Source organism: Chelonia mydas, chromosome 5 (genome assembly GCF_015237465.2).
Source record: "Chelonia mydas isolate rCheMyd1 chromosome 5, rCheMyd1.pri.v2, whole genome shotgun sequence".
NCBI lineage: Eukaryota > Metazoa > Chordata > Testudines > Cheloniidae > Chelonia > Chelonia mydas.
In genome coordinates this window covers 29,763,887-29,785,217 of record NC_051245.2, presented here as the reverse complement: position 1 = coordinate 29,785,217, position 21,331 = coordinate 29,763,887, and the positions used below count along the sequence as shown (strand labels likewise).

General features: G+C 40.0%; 1 protein-coding gene across 4 annotated transcripts in view; it reads right to left on the bottom strand.

The window, feature by feature from the left end:
• The window catches only part of NNT (nicotinamide nucleotide transhydrogenase), an 84,149-nt gene that overhangs the window by 34,971 nt on the left and 27,847 nt on the right, over positions 1-21,331 (bottom strand). For all 4 annotated transcript variants that reach the window (XM_037902760.2, XM_007052822.4, XM_027817413.3 and 1 more), the window contains exons 8-15: positions 19,579-19,712; positions 17,240-17,431; positions 15,171-15,324; positions 6,157-6,318; positions 4,813-4,923; positions 3,682-3,827; positions 1,895-2,090; positions 597-830 (exon numbers count right to left, since the gene is read on the bottom strand). In XM_037902760.2, the coding sequence (XP_037758688.1) occupies positions 597-830; positions 1,895-2,090; positions 3,682-3,827; positions 4,813-4,923; positions 6,157-6,318; positions 15,171-15,324; positions 17,240-17,431; positions 19,579-19,712 (1,329 nt within the window). The remainder of the gene's footprint in view (positions 1-596; positions 831-1,894; positions 2,091-3,681; positions 3,828-4,812; positions 4,924-6,156; positions 6,319-15,170; positions 15,325-17,239; positions 17,432-19,578; positions 19,713-21,331) is intronic.

Here is a 21,331-nt window from a genome sequence, read left to right as displayed (position 1 = left end):
ATAAGATTACTTTAATGAATTTGACTGTTTAAAGTAGGGTCATGTAACATTTGAGAAGTCAATTGATCTAGTAAAAGAAATCTATACTCTAAGTGAGAAATCCCATGGAAGTCAGTGACAGAACCCCTATTGACTTTAATAGGGCCATGATTTCACCCTAAATTGTCTACTCGGCCAGATGATTAATGTATTTTTAATTTTAATAAATTTCAGTAAAAGAAAATTATGTCCAGACAGTAAGCATGTACAGTACATTAAATAAAGAAATCCAAAGCAGTACTAAGTTTTGGATAATGTGGGCTGGGGATTGTTTACATTATTTGTTAATTAACATGAGAAATACTGTCCATAAGGAGACTGAACGCAGATCATCCACAAATAAAGCACTACACAACACATTTAAAAAGTGCAAGGCAGCATTTAAAAAACCCCTCAAGTTAAGCCTATATTAACTCACCTGATACATTTTCTGTAAACAGAATTTTTTTTAACTCTACACACACACAGTTTATTGAATGAGTGTGAGAGTCAAAGAAAAATGACAAAAACAAAATAAATTTTAAAATTTGCTTTTAGCCAATATGGACAACACTCACCTTGTAGTTTCCCGTAAGCTATGAGGGAGCCACTGAAAGTCACACCACCAATATATGTGCCAAGATACGCCACAATCTTGGTGAGGTTTGCAGCTGGATCAGTAGCGAAATGAGGATACTCAATCATGTACTCTGCTACACAGGTGAGCACGGCAGCCAAACCTACCAAACTATGGAAAGCAGCCACTAGCTGAGGTAAATCTGAAATCTGGATGCGTTTAGCAATTGTCAAACCTGGCAAGAGTTGGAGACAAAGAATTAAAATATTAGAAGGTACTGTTTTATGTGATCATGAGCTTGTGTATTCTGTTCAATAGAGGAATGTCAGTAATTTTGTACCTATGGGACATTGTACGAATAAGGAAATCAAAAAGTCAGAAATTTATTAGTATTAGACAACAGCCACCTGAGAAGCTTCCACTGGAGTCAGTATTCCTTTTATATGTGGCAGCATAGTCCAAAAAGAGAGGAAAACTGACTAGACTAAGGAGATCAGATTTCAGTTTCTCAGTCAGTAACTAACCTGCCGTGTGAGCTTGGGCAAATCACTTAGTCTCTCTGTTCCTTAATTTTCTTACTGAGCGAGCTGGGCAACTACAGATCCATTAGTCTGACCTCAATAGTATGCAAGCCTTCAGAACAAATTTTGAAGGAAATAATAATTAAAGACCTGATGGTAACTGGAAAAAGGGATAAAATGCAACAAGGTTTAACAAAGGTAGATTGTGCCAGACTACCCCAATATCTTTCTTTGATAACTGTTTTTTTTAGACAAGGGAAGTGTAGTAAATTTAATCTATTTGGACTTTAGCAAGGCATTTATACAGTAATAAATGGGAAATTATTAGTTAAAATGGAGAAAATTGGGATTAGTACAATAATTGTGAGGTGGGTGGCTAAAGACATGACACCAATGGTTGTGCTGAAAGGTAAATTATCGGGCTGCAGGAAGGTTACTAGTGGAGTTTCTCAAGGATCAGCCTTTGAACTTGATCTCATTGAATATTTTCATTAATGACCTTGGTATTGAGGTTTGCAGCAGGACTGGTATCCCAGCCATTATTATGGCAGGGGGACGCGGGCGGGTAAAGTGTACTTTGTTGTAAGCAGGCAGCTCCTTATCTGATAAGTGGGGATCACAATTTTTATCCCACCAGAGTAAAGTGCTTTGATAGAAGGATAAAAGCACTCTATAGGCGCTAAGTTAGAGTAAAGATATCAAAAGTGGGCATGTAACCATGAGCTATTAATTTCACTTGTAAGTTATAAAACTGACTTTTACATGGAGCTGTACTCACCTATGGTGCCACCAAGGGTCATTGCACCTGACATCTGAGCCAACAATTCTGGTGATGGTTTAAGGCCTCCAAGAGTAGCCGCCAAACCTCCGGCAACACCTATCATACCCAAAGCATTACCCAGACGAGCAGTTCCTTGAGTGGACAGACCAGCCAGAGCACCAACACAACACAAGCCTGAGCCCAGATAGATCATCTTTAAAATAATGGAAACACATATATACATTAAAATCTTTCTGATCATTACGTGAAAGACAGATTTTTAGTGCTGATGGTTCACAAAGGTGGATTTGATCTTAACCAACGCTCCTGAGGGGGAGTTAGAGATTTTCCTGTGGTGTGCAAATTTGTTGCTGTAATGTGATTGTGGTCATTTTAAAATCTTGTATTTAAATCAAATTTGAGGATTTTTGCTTCAACTGTCCTAATGGGCATGGAAACAATTGTTGATGTTTACTTATGATACATTTGGCTTCCTGTTTACAAAAGAAAAAAGTTTAGCTTACATGGATACATTTAAATAATAATTTAAATAGCATAAAATTGGTGTTTGTAAAATACTGTGTTACAAATCCCCGAGATAAAGTTAGTTTAGATTGTTACTTCCACAAAAAATAAAAGGTAATTTATTTCCATTTTCTTAACTAGTATGATCTGAATCTGAACCAGCAGCACTATAATAAGATATTCTACGTTGTGAGAAATGGGATTATTTTTAAGACCGTATCTCTTATCATTCCTTCTGGGCTGAATCTTTGTAGCCTTGGCCTTAGCTCAGAATCCCATCCCTCTACATGTCCCTTGTAAACCACATTTGTTGTGGGGTAAAGTTTTAAGACATAGGTAAAAGAACTCCTACCTTTGTTTTAAATTTTCAAAAAACTCTTAGCTCTCTATTTCGTTCTTAGGTATTGCTAGAGCACTCATTTCAATAGCATTTAAGCTTTATTTCTGCTATTCATTTTTAAGAGATTTGTTCATAATGCGAAAAACCCTGCTGCTATTTCAGAAATATAAAGATATTTTAAAGGAGGTTGTTATTTAGAAACTTTGCAACACTAAAGTCAATGTTAGGGGTTCATTTGCAGGTTTGAAGCTAGCTCATGGAGTTAGCTAACACTTGGCTTCCTGTGTAGAAATAAGCAGAGGATGAAAAGCCATTAATAGTTTGTGCCCTCCAAAGCCCATCAACGGAAAAGTATGACATGTCACTAGTACTCAGTGGATGCTTGCTCTAAAAGCCTGTACTTGACGTACAGACAAGCTCCATATCCCAGACATCAGGTAAAGGGGAGAGGGAATTCATAATGTAAACTGAAGAGTGAAGCATTCCCAGTAAGTGGAAAGCATGGCAAAGCACAGAGAAGAAAGTAATGCTGAAAGAATAGCAATTCAGTGTGTGGGGGGAGAAAGGGAACAAGACCGACAGAGTGTATTTTTTCCTTTCCCACAAAGAAGTTAATGCTACAATAGTTTTGGCATTTAAGTTACTTACAAACCTGCAAAATGTCAGAAAAGTCATTTGACCTTGTCTTGCCCGGTTCTGATCCCTTGCCCATGTCATCTTACCACATGTATAAATAACGAGGTAAAACTAGAGGCAATTTGAGAAAGAGTTGGGTGGGAGATGAAGGACAGCGGGATACAGTACCTTTTGTAGGTTTATTTCAAAACCTGCTTGATCAAAGTGATTTGAACACTGTGTACTTTAAGACCAGTTGCCAAATGGGAAAGAGACCTGCTGAAAGCTGGATCAGCAAATGACAGAAAATGAAGGATCTTCTTACCTGTTCAATATTATAGCCACCCTGGAGAGCAGCTGCATATCCCCCTACAAAGACACCAGCAGGGAGCAGGTACAGGTAATTGTATTCAGGGGGATCAGTAGGACGCTTGAACATATCCAGCATTCTCTGTGTAACCAGAAAGCCACCTTGCCAAAGTACAAAAGAAAAAAAAAAAAAGCTGAAACTAGGCCTTGGCCAACCTACTAGGAAAAAATGTCGTTAATCCTAGTAACCACTGGGACATGAGTAAGGGCTTTGGAAAACTTGGAATCTGGTGTACCAGCCAGTATACAGGTATCTAGGATTAAAGTCAGATATAACTACTTTCTTTAGACTACACAGGAAATTCATCCAATTGGAGGGAGGAGTTGGTGGGCTGGCAACCACAGACAGATACCAAGATCTGTAGGACACCACACGGATTTGCAAGGTGGCCTACCCATCTGCCATTACTCTCAATTGTCGACCTGTTCAGCAGCATAGCTCATTGATGATCACACCACTCATCATCCATGCCTGTATCGTACTTCTCCTCCCTACTGTGGGACAGAAATGCACTGACACACACTGGAGTTTCCAATGAAAATTCTGCAGTGGTTGTCCTCTATTTATGCCACCAACACCCTAACTACATGTCAAAACTTTTACCAACAGAGGTATCAGAAGGGAGATTATGCTTGCTCCCTTCCCTCCCAGTCCAAGCCAGGAACAGTCTTCAAAGGAGTCAGGTGACCTTCCATGTTACATAGTGGAAAGACTTATTTTCCCTATTTTTATTATGAGTCTTTTTGTAGATTGGCCACAATTTTGAACTGGAAAGAGGGGAGATGGACAAATACAATACCATCTCAAGATGCAGAGGAATACATGTATTCCATGCAATCACTAAAGTGATTAAACTATAAAGGACCACTGGCGTCCTAAGACTTTCTCAAACAGAAAGTCACATCACAGAAGGGGCACACAAGAATGCAACTGTCAACAACCATATCGCTTGTTTGCTTTTTAAGTGATCCCAATCCATAAATTAGAGTCCTTTAAATCTATACCACTACAAAAGTAGAAGGCATTAATGGACTGTGGTCACAGTGCATTTTGATTCATGTTCATAGAAAGTTAACATGCTCATACCGGCAATGTTGACAGATGACACAAAAGCGGCAAGCACAGCAAGACCTTGAGGAGTACTTTCAGGGAAATAGTTTCCTCCCATCAGTGCCAACCCACCAACTGCAGTCAGTCCTATTAGAAAAAGATACAAGTTATTGAATATAAACAGGTGATTATATACCAAGCAGCGATCTCTGATTCAAGAATCAATAGACACCACTTGATTATAGTTTTGCCAAACACTGTACACATTACTGTAGTTTAATCCCTCTGAATTAAGATTGCCAATAATTTTATTTCACTGCAAAAACTATCCCAGTGTGCCACAGAACACATTACTAACAGGTAACAGACCAATATATTTTTGGAATATAACACATCAAATGTTAACTTCAGCAGCACTGGCTGTACATCTATAAATGAAAGGCTGAGTTATTAGGCCACAAACGTGACCTGTTTTGTTGTTCATGAGGGCTGAGAACAGCCGTTATTTCCAAAGTGATGGCCAGTTTACTGTCAATCCTAATTTCATTAATAAAATGGCAGTAATTGCAACTCTGTATGGTGCTGTATAAACATTAAGAGGAGATGGCCCGTTTGAAAGATCTTACAGTCCAGGAAAAGCAGACAAAGCTGTTCAGACTCAGACTAGCTCAAGTGCTGGTGTAATTTTTTAAGGGCAAGGAGGGGGTTATAAACCTCATGGAGGTCATTAGTGGGAGACTTTCCAGAAGTGAGTTTTGAGGAGGAACATGAAAGATGGCCACTCCAAGTATAAAAGAGTAACATGGAAGAAGGCATGAAGATGAGAACAGGAGAAGGAGAGAGGCTTAAGAGGAGAGAAGCGAGTAAAAGAGGAAGTAGGAAGAAGTGAAACCAGAGATGTAATCACAGATTGTTTAGGACCTGAAAGGTGAGGACTAAGAGACTTGAATGTGATGTGGAAGGGGAGGGAAGCAGAGAGCAGCAAGCTTGCCAGAAGGGAAGGAGACGAAGATGATTTTAGTTGCAGGATTTTGGATAGATTGGAAGGGAGAGGTGTGGTATGCAGGAAAGAGGTTACCATGTCCCAAGCAAAAGACAACCCAGTTATATGGTTAATTGCTTTTAAAAATATGCAGTATGTTTGCCTGTACAGATTTGTAACTAATTCTCTTTGAAAAAAGCTACCAGTAGTTAGAACTACACATGAAGTCTGTTATCTTTGCTATTCATGGCAAAAGGTTCAGTTGGAATAGCACCAAAACTGGCTCCATGGCATCTTAAATACAGAGGATTAAACTGCTACTAAAAGCTCATAAAATATCATAGCTGCACCCAATATTTCCTCTAGACAACACAAATAGCTGCAGGGCAGTCACCTACCTGAGATGGCATTAGTCACGGACATGAGTGGAGAGTGAAGAGCAGGGGTCACACCCCAGACCGTGTGGTACCCTACTATTCCAGCTAAACCAAACGTTGTCACCATCTGTGGGAATGCAGAATTAGGAGCTGCAATGCCCAGTCCCAGCAAACTAGTCAGACCTAAGGAGGACAAGGTTAATGCAAAATTGTGATCTCTGAATGGTTTATTTACATTTCTCCACTGAAACTGTAAGACACATTGAATATGTAAATCAGATTAAGCAGTTGATGACTGTGCATTTCCCGGTGTCCACCCCATTTCCCGAATGTACCCAACTGTACACTATTGAACACCTCTTACTTCTTGAGACTTCTTGGTGCTCAGATACTATGGTGAAGATACAGCTTGGATTAAAAACCCTCCCTCCTCCTCCATCACAGCATTTTACAATAATTCATTATCATCCTGGACAAATGAGTAGTGCACACCTGATGCCAACATTACACTACTCTGAGAATACACACATAAGAACATAAGAATGGCCATACTGGTCAGACCAAAGGTCCATTCAGCCCAGTATCCTGTCCACCAACAGTGGCCAATACCAGTTGCCCCAGAGGGAGTGAACCTAACAGGTAATGATCAAGTGATCTCTCTCCTGCCATCCATCTCCACCCTCTGACAAACAGAGGCTAGGGACACCATTACTTACCTATCCTGGCTCATAGCCATTAATGGACTTAACCTCCATGAATTTATCCAGCTGTCTTTTAAACCCTGTTATAGTCCTAGCCCTCACAACCTCCTCAGGCAAGGAGTTCCACAGATTGACTGTGCGCCAAGCGAAGAACAACTTCCTTTTATTTATTTTAAACCTGCTGCCCATTAATTTCATTTGGTGGCCCCTAGTTCTTATATTATGGGAACAAGTAAATAACTTTTGCATATTTACTTTCTCCACACCACTCATGATTTTATATACCGCTATCATATCCCCCCTTAGTCTCCCGTTTTCCAAGCTGAAAAGTCCTAGCCTCTTTAATCTCTCCTCATATGGGACCCGTTCCAAACCCCTAATCATTTTAGTTGCCCCTTTTCTGAACCTTTTCTAATGCCATATATCTTTGAGATGAGGGGACCACATCTGTACGCAGTATTCAAGATGTGGGTGTACCATGGATTTATATAAGGGCAATAAGATATTCTCCATCTTATTCTCTCTCCCTTTTTTAATGATTCCTAACATCCCGTTTGCTTTTTTGACTGCCGCTGCACACTACGTGGACGTCTTTGGAGAGCTACCCACAATGACTCCAAGATCTTTCACCTGATTAGTTGTAGCTAAATTAGCCCCCACCATATTGTATGTATAGTTGGGGTTATTTTTTCCAATGTGCATTACTTTACATTTATCCACATTAAATTTCATTTGCCATTTTGTTGCCCAATCACTTAGTTTTGTGAGATCTTTTTGAAGTTCTTCACAGTCTGCTTTGGTCTTAACTATCTTGAGCAGTTTAGTATCATCTGCAAACTTTACCACCTCACTGTTTACGCCTTTCTCCAGATCATTTATGAATAAGTTGAATAGGATTGAGTTCCTTGGGGAACACCACTAGTTACCCCTCTACGTTCTGAAAATTTACCATTTACCCTTTGTTCCCTGTCTTTTAACCAGTTCTCAATCCATGAAAGGATCTTCCCTCTTATCCCATAACAACTTAATTTACGTAAGAGCCTTTGGTGAGGGACCTTGACAAAAGCTTTCTGGAAATCTAAGCACACTATGTCCACTGGATCCCCCTTGTCCACATGTTTGTTGACCCCCTCAAAGACCTCTTCTAGATTAGTAAGACATGATCTCCCTTTACAGAAACCATGTTGACTTTTGCGCAATAATTTATGTTCTTCTATGTGTCTGACAATTTTATTCTTTACTATTGTTCCAACTAATTTGCCTGGTATAGACGTTAGATTTACCGGTCTGTAATTGCCAGGATCACCTCTACAGCCCTTTTTAAATATTGGCGTTACATTAGCTATCTTCCAGTCATTGGGTACAGAAGCTGATTTAAAGGCCAGGTTACAAACCATAATTAATAGTTCCACAATTTCACATTTGAGTTTTTTCAGAACTCTTGGGTGAATGCCATCTGGTCCCGGTGACTTGTTACTCTTAAGTTTCTCAATTAATTCCAAAACCTCCTCTAGTGACACTTCATTCAAACCTCCTCAGATTTGTCACCTACAAAAGACGGCTCAGGTTTGGGAATCTCCCTAACATCCTCAGCCACGAAAACTGAAGCAAAGAATTCATTTAGTTTCTCTGCAATGTTTATCATCTTTAAGTACTCCTTTTGTATCTCGATCGTCCAGGGGCCTCACTGGTTGTTTAGCAGGCTTCCTGCTTCTGATATACTTAAAAAACATTTTGTTATTACCTTTTAAGTTTTTGGCTAGTTGTTCTTCAAACTCCTTTTTGGCTTTTCTTATTACATTTTTACATTTAATTTGGCAGTGTTTATGCTCCTTTCTATTTACCTCACTAGGATTGGACTTCCACTTTTTAAAAGATGCCTTTTTATCTCTCACTGATTCTTTTACATGGTTGTTAAGCCACCATGGCTCTTTTTTAGTTTTTTTTACTGTGTTTTTTAATATGGGGTATACAATTAAGTTGAGCCTCTTTTATGGAGTTTTTGAAAAGTGTCCATGAGGCTTGCAGGGATTTCACTCTAGTCACTGTACCTTTTAATTTCTGTTTAACTAACCTCCTCATTTTTGCATAGTTCCCCTTTCTGAAATTAAATGTCACAGTGTTGGGCTGTTGAGGTGTTCTTCCCACCACAGGAATGTTAAATGTTATTATATTATGGTCCTATTATAGTTACCTCTTGGACCAGATCCTGCGCTCCACTCAGGACTAGATCGAGAGTTGCCTCTCCCCTTGTGGGTTTCTGTACCAGCTGCTCCAAGAAGCAGTCATTTAAAGTATCGAGAAATTCTGTCTCTGCATTTCATCCTGAGGTGACATGTACCTAGTCAATATGGGGATAATTGAAATCCCCCACTATTATTTAGTTCTTTATTTTGATAGCCTCTCTAATCTCCCTTAGCATTTCATTGTCACTATCACTGTCCTGGTCAGGTGGTCGATAATAGATCCCTACTGTTATATTCTTATTTGAGCATGGAACTACTATCCATAGAGATTCTATGGAAAATGTGGATTCATTTAAGATTTTTATTTCATTTGATTCTACATTTTCTTTCACATATAGTGCCACTCCTCCCCCCAGCATGACCAGTTCTATCCTTCCAATATATTTTGTACCCCGGAATGATTGTTGTTAGGATATAGATATTCAGGCCTGTCTGTAAAGGCCTATATGCTAAGAATTTAGGTGTATTCTTATCACTTAGCTAGTTATAGAGAAATAAAAGAAAGAATCAAAATCACTGTCTGCCGGTGTTAGGTCCTTCTCTTACTGTGACAGTCTGAGGCCCTGTGCTTAGGCTAAGATCTTTGGCTAAGCAGCAGAGGCAGCCATAAGCTGGGAAGCGAATGGTCAGAGCCTCACATTCCAAACTAGTCACATTGCAATAAGATGCTATTGGGCTGTTAGGAATACAATCCTGTCCTGATAATGCCTGTTGCCTCCAGAGAAAGGGAAGTGCCTAGAAGATGTAAAAGGAAACTTAGTTTTATAGCATCCTGTCTGGCAAGAACTCACTTAACAATAGCTGGGATGTGAAATCCTCATTTCTTTGTTGTTCTATCACTGTAGTCCCCATCTCCCTACTGTTTATCTGTATAATTTCTGTCTGGTTCTGTGATTGTTTCTGTCTGCTGTATAATTAATTTTGCTGGGTATAAACTAATTAAGGTGGTGGGATATAATTGGTTAAATAATCATGTTACAATATGTTAGGATTGGTTACTTAAATTTCAGTAAAATGATTGGTTAAGGTATAGCTAAGCAAAACTCAAGTTTTACTGTATAGTCTGCAGTCAATCAGGAACTGTGTGTGTGTGGGGGGGGGGGGGGGGGGGGGCGGGGCGGAATGGGAACAGGGAATGGGGTGGGGAAATTGGAATCATGTTTAGCTAAGGGCAGGAATGGGAACAGGGACACAGGTAAGGCCCTGTGGTGTCAGAGCTGGGAAGGGGGACACTAAGGAAGGAAACTGGAATCATGCTTGCTGGAAGTTCACCCCCAATAAACACCGAATTGTTTGCACCTTTGGACTTTGGGTATTGTTGCTCTCTGTTCATGTGAGAAGGACCAGGGAAGTAAGTGGGTGAAGGAATAAGCCCCCTAACAATTGTGTCCCATTGATTGTCCTCACTCCACCAGGTTTCTGTGATCCCTATTATATCAATATCCTCCTTTAACTTGAGACACTCTAGTTCACCCATCTTATTATTTAGACTTCTAGCATTTGTGTACAAGCACTTTAAAAACTTGTCACTGTTTATTTGTCTGCCCTTTTCTGATGTGTCAGATTCTTTATCCTCTTCCATCCTCTCCTCCTTACTAAAACCTAGAGAATCTCTATCAATAGACTCTCCTCTAAGAGAAGTCTCTGTCCAATCCACGTGCGCCTCTGCAGCAATCGGCTTTCCCCCATCTCTTAGTTTAAAAACTGCTCTGTAACCTTTTTAATGTTAAGTGCCAGCAGTTTGGATCCTCTTTGGTTTAGGTGGAGCCCATCCTTCCTGTATAGGCTCCCCTTACCCCAAAAGTGTCCCCAGTTCCTAGTAAATCTAAACCCTCCTGTCTATACCATCGTCTCATCCATGCATTGAGACTCTAAAGCTCTGCCTGCCTACCTGGCCCTGCTCGTGGAACTGGAAGTATTTCTGAGAATGCCACCATAGAGGTCCTGGATTTCAGTCTCTTTCCTAGCAGCCTAAATTTGGCCTCCAGGACTTCTCTCCTACCCTTCCCTACGTCATTGGTACCTACATGTACCACAACCACCGGCTCCTCCCCAGCACTACACATAAGTCTATCTAGATGCCTTAAGAGATCCTCAACCTTCACACTAGGCAGGCAAGCCACCATATGGTTCTCCCGGTCATCACAAATCCAGCTATCTATGTTTCTAATTATCAAATCTCCCATTACGAACACCTGCCTTTTCCTAATGACCGGAGTTCCCCCCCCGGATAGGTAACCTCAGTGTGAGAGGATACCCCATCATCATCTGGAAGGAGGGCCCCAACTATGGGAAGGTTTCCCTCTGTTCCCGTTGACTGCTCTCCTTCTCAGGGCCTTTCATCCTCCTTAACAGCGCAGAGGCTGTCTGACCGGAGGTGGGACAAATCTACAGTCTCCTGGAAAGCCTCATCAACATACCTCTCTGCCTTCCTTAGCTCCTCCAGTTCCACCATCCTGGCCTCCAAAGCCCGTACATGGTCTCAGAGGGCCAGGAGCTCCTTGCACTGAATGCACACATATGCCAGCCGCCCACAGGACAGGTAATCATACATGCTACGCCGATAGCCCCCACTCTGCTGCTGGGCTTCTGCCTCCATTCTCTCCTACAGCTACCTAGGTTAATGATAGGGTTTTTGTTTAAATCAAGATGTTTTGATTATAGTCTAGTTTAAAGGTTTTAAAGAATGGCAAGTGTACCTCACCCCCTTTCCACTCCCCTTCCAAACTCCCTCTCAGAACTCCCTGTTAGTGGTCCCTGGTCGCTTGCTCACTGCTTTATAAAGCTCTGGCCTTCTTCATAGCCCCACCCCCTGACTAAGGCTCAGCCAATGAACAGAGGCTTGAAATGCATGCCTACATTGAAAGGTGACCAATTATGGAAACGTGGTTCCAGTTTGTTGTCCAGAATAAATCTGCACAGTTTACAGAAATAAAAGGTTTTTGTAATGGGCACTCCAAGCAAATGGCACATGGGATGTGAAAATCAGATGGCTGTCAAAGAGAACTGTGACAGAATGTTGACCTAGACAGTACGAGACACCCGCAATCAGAAGGGACAAGGGAACATCTCTCCCAATCTGACCAGACCATGAATAGCCAACTGTGTCACCCTTGATGCACTCCTGCTGACCCATGCAGGAAATAGCACTGGCTGTGCACCCCTTGTTTTGCTGAAAATTATTTCTTGTGATGAAAGACAACAGGAAATGCCAAGGTCTGAAGACCAAGGAAGATTGCTGCCTTGCTGTGTAAAAGGTGAATGGAAGCCCATTATTCCTTCTGGCAGATCCAGCCCTAAACATGAGCCAAGAGAACAAGGTCCAGAGGGCCCTCACCCATCTGCTCCCTCCCAGTGCTAAAAAAGACACGGCTAACTCCCAGGAGGAAAGAAAGGGGGAAATGCCACCCTCGTCAAACCGAAAGCCAGAAACAATGGAACAAGTCTATCTCAACCAGACTGCACTGGGCTCACTATTTAAACTAAGTTACCCAATAGCTGGTAACGGCTCTCTCTAAAATAGTAATGCCCACTTGGAGACTCCTTGATTAGTAAATCATTAACTCAGCAGTTATAGTTATAGGGAACTAATTATAGCTTATCAGCTCAAAGGCTACTTTGAAATTTGAGTTGGCAAATCCAATAAGACTTTAACTGTCTGTGTCAGCCCAGGTGTTGGGAGGAGTTCATCTCAAGTTACTACTACTGTCCAGATTGCAAATGTACTTATAGCTTTAAATTCTGTACAATGGGAGTAAAGCATTTGTGACAGATATGACAATATCTTGGACAAACCTGACTGAATTAAATTAAAATTAATTCAAAAAGGTTTAAGTACTGTAGGAGCCCATTACATTAAAAATGCAAATATTTATGTACTATTGAGGGATTGTATGTAACTTCTTTTAAGAGGTTATGAAAATGCACTCACTCCAATTATGTAAGAAATCAGCCTTTTGAAGTTTCCCCCTGAAGGGGAAACCCATTGTCTGGCTGATTATCTATTCATGATGTCTTCAGAGACCCAAACTGGATAAAGGAGGGACTCTCTGACTCACGAGTAGGCTTATTCTGAGGTGAAGCTGTGATGAACCTCTGACCACAGGAAAATCCCTGGGTGCGGTCTGAAGGACTGTTCACCAGACAGAGCCCTTGTTAGAGTAAGGAGATGACCTCTGGTAAGCTTATTACCATGCATGTATGTTCTTTTATTATTGTTAATGTTTTCTCTGTAATGCTTTTACCTTAAGAATACACGTGCTTGCTTAGAAAGCACTGTGTGATAGCTGAACTGTAGGCAATTATACAGTCTACTGTCTCTGAAGCAAAAAATAAAGCAGACCAGCGTAGGGAGCCGGAGTTTCTTGGGGAGGTCACAGTTCAGGAAGGGACCTGTGCAGTTGGGAAATACCCCAGTCAAGACAGAGAGAGACGTGGGTCTCTGCCCAAGAGAGGTAACAGCTGAGGAGCAGGGACCCAGTAGCAAGTGCTCTTGCTGGGCCATGAAGGGGAATACAGATGCAGCTGCCCTGAACTGTGACAGCACTGAGCTAAAAATCAAGTACAGTTTTGAGTGTGAATTTAATCAGATCTGTGGGAAGGGAGGCTCTGCAGGTGCTGATCTTTATTAATAAACATGCTCTCTGGATTTTTCTTATGCACACAGACAAAGCTACACTGGTAGAAGAGCTTTCTACCTTAGGAAAGGTAGTGTTGAATGTGGTGTCTCTCCTGTTTTGATTAAATACAAAAGCTAAATAAGAGTACCACAATCATGCTGAAATTCCGTTGCAATACTTAAACCATGAGATTTAAAGAAGAAAAGAAAACAAACATAGCAATTATATATTCTGAATTCCTTAATAGGCTAACGTACAATATTGGTGCACGTAAAATGCTAATTGAAAACCTACTGGCAACTTCCGTTGCCTGCTGCTTATTCTTCAAAAACAAACTTGTTCCCCATACTTAGCAAAGTTGGTGGGCAATTAGTGTCTCTTATTGTCCAGTAAAGCGTGAAAAAAATCCACTTCCGAAAAAGAACTCAAACACACACACTCCAAGAACTTTGCTGGAATACTAAGTATTTCACAAATTCTTAATTAAGTTAGCCAAACATACACACATGCATGCCTAATTACTCTGGACTATTTGAGATGTTGATATACTTGCATTTCTGGTGAGATTCTTTACGTTTTGTTCTCCAAGAAACAATTATTGCATTGTTTTTACACTAAGTCAGCAATCAACCAGGCTAGAACTAGTTACTAATGGAATAATTAAAGTTACTATTTTTCATTAAGAACTTGTCTACATGGTTATGCCCAGGAAAATTCATGTGAATTAACTTTTAAAGTGGATTAGTTACACTGCATCCTGTGTGGATGCTCTTATTCAGAATTAAAGTGATCTTAATTCAGTTCAGCTTGATTTACTTCCAAAGTGAATTAAGATAAACTACTTTCCCCATAAAAAGAAAAGGAGTACTTGTGGCACCTTAGAGACTAACCAATTTATTTGAGCATAAGCTTTCGTGAGCTACAGCTCACTTCATCGGATGCATTCAGTGGAAAATACAGTGGGGAGAGTTATATACATAGAGAACATGAAACAATGGGTGTTACCATACACACTGTAACGAGAGTGATCAGGTAAGGTGAGCTATTACCAGCAGAAGAGTGGGGGGGAAGAGAGGGGGGAACCTTTTGTAGTGATCACTACAAAAGGTTTTTTTCCCCTGGCTCTCCTGCTGGTAATAGCTCACCTTACCTGATCACTCTCGTTACAGTGTGTATGGTAACACCCATTGTTTCATGTTCTCTATGTATATAACTCTCCCCACTGTATTTTCCACTGAATGCATCCGATGAAATGAGCTGTAGCTCACGAAAGCTTATGCTCAAATAAATTGGTTAGTCTCTGAGGTGCCATAAGTGCTCCTTTTCTTTTTGTGGATACAGACTAACACAGCTGCTACTCTGAATACTTTTCCCATGTACACGAGCCTAAGTTTCCAAGAGGCTGAATTTAGCACACAACACGCTGACATTGCAACTACATCCAGGGTTAGGTGACTAAGTTCTCTCACCTGCAGTGTATACTGATGCAGTAGTCATAGTTTTTCTAAAAGGTGTGATCATGGCTGCCTTCTCAGCTTCCAGCTCAGCCACATTCTTCTGTTTCACAGGGACTCCCTGAGGAATGTTGTTTGGTGGAGGTGCTGGAAAAATCACCTTGCCATCCTGACAATACAAAAAGTTACAGTTACTGCACAGATGGCTTGCCCAGCTGGTCATTGCTGCTTGTTCAAAACATAAATTCTTTAGACAAGAGTCAAGATCCAAATCAAAGAATGATGGGTGAAAATCTGGTTTGTGGCTTGTCAAATAAGAGCCATAATTATGAATAGAATGGTCTTCATAACAAATATCTTTTTAGTCAAAGTTAAAGATTACTGTTCGCGACAGTGGAACCAGAGGTGGGCAGGGGATAGAACCCCCGCAATGGAAATATTGAAGGGGCTGATGTATGTTTCTGCCCTCCCCTCCCCTGCAAATATCTCAGAGGCAAGGACAGGATCCAGCTAGGTTTCTGACCCAGAAGAGGGGCTGGTACGCGAGATTGGGCTGGCTATCAGGAAGCAGGTAGGAACAATTCTCTTCTCCCTAATTTCCAAGCACTACAGGTCCTGGAAGAGACACTCAGCTTGGGGGAGGGCAGGAATGTGTGTGCCAGCCACTGGGGTGGGGAGCCAGGGCACCAGGAACTGCCATACAAACAGAAGTAGGAACTTCCAGGTCATCCCTCGCCAGCCTGGAGCTGGTTCCCCCGCCACATCCAGTCTCAGTAGCTTCCCTCGCTCCCCCTCTTGTCCCTCCCCTTCCCCACTGACAGTAGCATCTCCCCACCCCCATTATTATTTATTCACAGAATTAACATTGTGCTAGGCACCTGAGGGAGTATATTATACTAGCAGCTAGAATTCCCAATCAATATCAGGGCCCCACTATGCTAGGCACTGTACAACATACAGTAAAGAGCTTTGCTCTTTGCTAAAGAACTTACAATCTAAATACACAAGACAAACAAGGGCCAGGAGGGCAAACAGAAGTACGGAGAGGTTAAGCAACCTGCCCAAGGTCATACAGCATGTCAGTACTAGAGTGGGTAATAGTCTCCTGACTATCTGCCCAGTGCCTTATCTAAGCCATGTTGCCTCTCAAACATATAGACAGACATATTTCCTGCCCAGAGGAGTCTCTCTTGATTACATGTACTGTTAAGCACACGTTAGGACAAAAAAAGCATCTATATATAACTCATTCCCTTCCCAGCTAAAGTTGGAATATGAGGAAACTAATTCAAGGTCTTATTCCAGGTTCTAGTGGACAGACACCAATATCACAATGAACTATCCCTCTCATTTAAATGTTCCATAAGATCACAAACGAGGCACATTAATATGGAAAGAGGAGAAATTTGTATTACCATTGCCGATGCTGGACCTGTTCTATGAATAAATTAAGGCCTTCAAGTTTCCTTTGGCTTTGACCTACGCTAAAAAACAACTTGAAAGGACACTGTCTACTTGATCTATTTTTAAATGTAATGTTAAAATTCTATTTCTGCTAGAGCTCCCTTTAAGTAGAATCTCCTAATTTTTATTTGTTTAAATTCCTTAAAAATAGATTTTAGAAGTTTTATTTTTATTTTATTTTTCTGCTCCCTTTAGGATGCTTATAAGGATCTTTTCAGCAAGGGGAAAACTGACTATAAATGTGAACAGCATAAATGTTTACTCAGAAAGTATTGTCAAAATTCACAAAGCAAGCAAACAAAAAATACAGAAAAACATTTTTGTTTTTTGCAGTTACAGATATCTTAGGCTTTTCTGTTACTGTAGTAGGCACAGCATTTTCAGATAAATGCGATTTTCAAATTGATGGTGGCCCTTTAATAAAAAAAAGTAGTGATAACACAATCATTGCACAGACCAGAGGAATGTTTAACATGAACACAAGAACAAGGCTGTGTTTCACAAGCTACACATAAAAGAAAGAAAATATTTACCTCCTTAGGATGGATTTAAGGAGATTTCAATGATAAGTCTGGGAAGTAAACAAAAATACGTTATAAAGACATAGTATGCTGACTTACCTTCATTACCACAGTGCCTCTAACAACATGGTCCAGAGTGCCATAGTCAAATTGGTCCTTCAGATCGAAGTAGAAGTTTTCCTTATCAGGACTTATAGCCTTTAGAAGTTTTGTAACATTGTTGGAGTACAGAGTACTGGCCTGGGTAGCCATTCTACTTGGAAGGTCTGTGTAACCTATATGTGTAACTCCCTAAATAAAACCAAGTGAAATATTTAAAAGTCCAGTATAATTCTCAAAAGAAACAGTGTTTCTAAACATCCCAAACCTTTCTGGATATGCACATCAAGTAGCAAGTTTAGTTTTAGTACAGGTTTGTATAGATTTTAATGAGTTACAAAACAAACTGTTGCATTAAGATTTACACTTATTGTTTGTGTTTTTTACCAACAGTGTTTACATCACAACATGAGTAAATCCATCCACTTTGCACACCATTGGGATTAAGCCTGAATGTTAAGAGGGATGCACTACCTGAGCATTTTTTCATCTCTAATTTCAAAAATACTCTCTTATAACTTCAGGTACTTTAAGCAGCCAGATGAGAGGTGGATAGAATAGACTATTAAGTCTTTTCAGTCTTTTGGGAGAGCGTTAAGGGTGTGTTCCCAGACTGATGAGGGGATGGAAAGGAGCCTTTTTGTAGTTGGTTGTCTGGCTGAGTCGAGTTATTTGTCCTTGGCTATATTTGCTTTTTTAATCACAATCATAAAATTGTGGGGCTGAAGGGACCTTAAGAGGTCATCTAGTCCATTCCCCCATGTTGAGGCAGGATCAAGTATAACTACACCATCCCTGACAAGCGTTTGTCTAACATGATCTTAAAAATCTCCAGTAATGGGGATTCCACAATCTCCTTTCGTAACCTATTCCAGTACTTAACTATTCTATAGTTAGGAAGTTTTTCCTAACATCTAACCTAAATCTCGCTTGCTGCGGACTAAGCAGATTACTTCTTGACCTACTTTTCAGCTGATATGGAGCACAATTGATCACCATTGTCTTTATGACAGCGTTTAACATACCTGACTATTATACTAAACTATTAGACTATTATAAGGTTGCCCTTCAGACTTCTTTTCTCAAGACTAAATATGCCCCTCTCCCTTCTTTTTTAACCTTTCCTCATAGGTCAGGTTTTCTAAACCTTTTATAATTTTTTTTTGCTTTCTTTTGGACTGCCTTCAGTATGTCCACATTTTTCTTAGATCGTGGCACCTAAAACTGGACAAAATACTCCAGTAGAAGACTCACCATGTCTAGTAAGCAGTACAATTACCTCCCATGTCTTAGCTACAACAATCTTTGTTAATTCACTCCCGAATGATATTAGCCTTTTTTTGCAATTGCATTTCATTGTTAGCTCATGTTCAATTTGTGATCTACTATAACTCCCAGATCTTTTTCTGCAGTACTACTTCCTGGCCAGTTATTTCCCATTTTGTATTTGTGTATTTGATTTTTCCTTCCTAAGTGTGGTACTAAATGTTGCACTGTTTAAGTTAGTTTCAGGGTGCTTAGAAACTTTAGATTTGAACAATAAAATGATACATATACAAAGAAATAAAATAATTTAACTTCTAAGACTATGAAGACATATTTCTGTTCTGTGAAACTGAAGTCTGCCAAAGAGATGTAAATTATATTCATTAGCAAAAGAAAAAAATAGTTACTATCAATTTTCAACAGAACACAACATTTAACTGAAATAGTCAAATTATTTAACCTACCAAATTAGACAGATCTGGTCTTTTTGAATTAGGTATCCCAAAACAAGTTGAGTTAAATACAGAAGGGGAAAAAAATATCAGGCTATGGCTACTTTACAGCTTATGTTGATATAAGTTATATCACTTAGGGATGTGAATAAGCTACCCCGAGCGATCCAAGTTACACCAACTTAAGTGCTGGTGTGGACAACGTAATGTTGGCAGGATGGCTTCTCCTACCGACAGAGCTACTGCCACTTGTGGGGCTAAAGTAATTAAGTTGACAGGACAGCTCTCCCACTGGCATAGAGTGTCTGCATTAGCAGTTCCGCTGTAAGCTCTGTAGTGGAGCCATAGCCTTTGTCACAGCTGAGGCAGATCAGTCTTTACCAAGTCTAAGAAACATGATCTGTTTAAAGGCAATCCTTCTTGAGCAGGCCTTGAATTACATTTGTCTTTTAAAAATATGACTGGTCACAAAGTGTTAGTCTTATATCTTTTTTTTTTTTTTTAAGCCTATATGGTAGACCAGGAAGCTACACATTTTTAGTGTTTAGTTTATAAGCTGTGGAGTCCTCAAACTACACGCACTCTTATAAATCCAGAACAGCTGCATAAGAAAGCCCATACCTTGTGTACATAAAGCTCTCCTGGTTTAGTAGTTTCAAAATTTCCTCCTGCTTCTGAAGCTAAATCCACAACAACTGAACCTTCTTTCATTGATTCAATCATGTCTTTACGAAACAAGATAGGAGCTTTTTTACCTGGTAAGACAAGAAAACATAGTGGGCTACACTTACGTGTCACATCCTGTGGCTAATATCCATGGGCCAAATTCTCCCCTCAGAGAAATATACCTATCTGCATATAGTTACCACACAACTCAACAGAAATTGTATGTGAACATTAAGGAGAGAATTTGGTCTCTAATTTGAATGTTTTCAAACTCATATGTGACCTACATTTGTGTGTATTTGCAGAGAGAAAAGATAGTATAATTTTTTCCCCAAATAGGTGTAAAACCTCCTCATGACCCCTCAAGAAATAATAAAATGCTGTTCTCCCAAAAGCACATTTTTACTTATGTAAAAAACAATGTTAAAAGACGCTATTCTGCATTTAGTTTTATTTTATTTATCTTTGGGATATGACCTGCAAATTTACCTTTGAAAAAAAAACTAAAAGTATTTCTAAAGTGCCTCTGGGTCTCCAAATACAAGCAGCAATAGGATCTAGGAGCATTGTCATCCCTATTCATTCCAGGGTGTATGGTTTCTGCAGAAGTTAGGCCTGGATCTTGCAAAGGGATTCAGCCAGTGGAATCCCAATAAATCCAGCCAAACTCTGTGCAAGCGAGTCTCTTTATGCAATAGGGGCCTTAAAAGAGCAACTTCAAGCTTATTTAAGCGAGAGAATGCATTTATTTCTGGATTTTTCTTATGTAAGCAAATATTGCAATAATCTATTGACAAGAACTGAAGGTAAGGAAGGTCTATGAGGAGAAATTTCAGATCTCACAGCTGAAGTCACACCCAACAATCACAATGCCACACACAAACAGTTAAAAGAATATTAAGGTTGCAAAACAAAGCACTCAGAAATTGCTTGTCCATGCAACCTTAAACTCTGATCCCCCTTGTTTCGATTCAAATTTTAATTACATGATCACAAGCTACTATTGCAGAACGATTTGTCTTATTCACTGCACATGTTCCAGAGTCAATTAGGCAGAAGTCCGGCAGAGCCTTACCTCATTTAGTGCAAATTCATTTTATATTTACAATAGCATAAAGATAGTACACATAGAAGTCAACAGACTTCATGTTTACACCAGTGTAACAGAGCATAATTTGGCCACCAACATCTAGGTTGGATAGTATAGAATGAATCAAAATAATTTTAGTTATGTTATATGTACAAAGAATATGAGGATTGTGTTTAAAAGGAGAAATATTTAAATTAATTTAATCTGCACAGAGTTTTTTAAATTCTGACTGATAAAAAAAACTGTATATTTTCCCAATGCCTAAGTATTTTCTAGCAAGACTGACGGAACTTCATAAAATCAAGAGTCCTGAGTGTGTGGCAAAATAGTACATTAGAATCACCAAGGTAAAAGACAGAGAGCCATCCCAGAAAGGTCTAAGGACCAGGAACTCCAACAGCAAAGGAGGCCCCTCTAACAAGAAAGTCCTTAATACGGGAGGAATAGTGCAGCATGATTCGCTGGTGACTCCCCTCTGGACTAAACATCTGTTTTACACAAGGCATCAGCTGTGGGAAAGACAAATATGGCAACCTCTTCAAGAACTAGAAGCCACCAACAGAAGAGGAGGGACAGATTTATGTAAAGCTGAATTACCAACAGCCTTCTGCTCCCTTG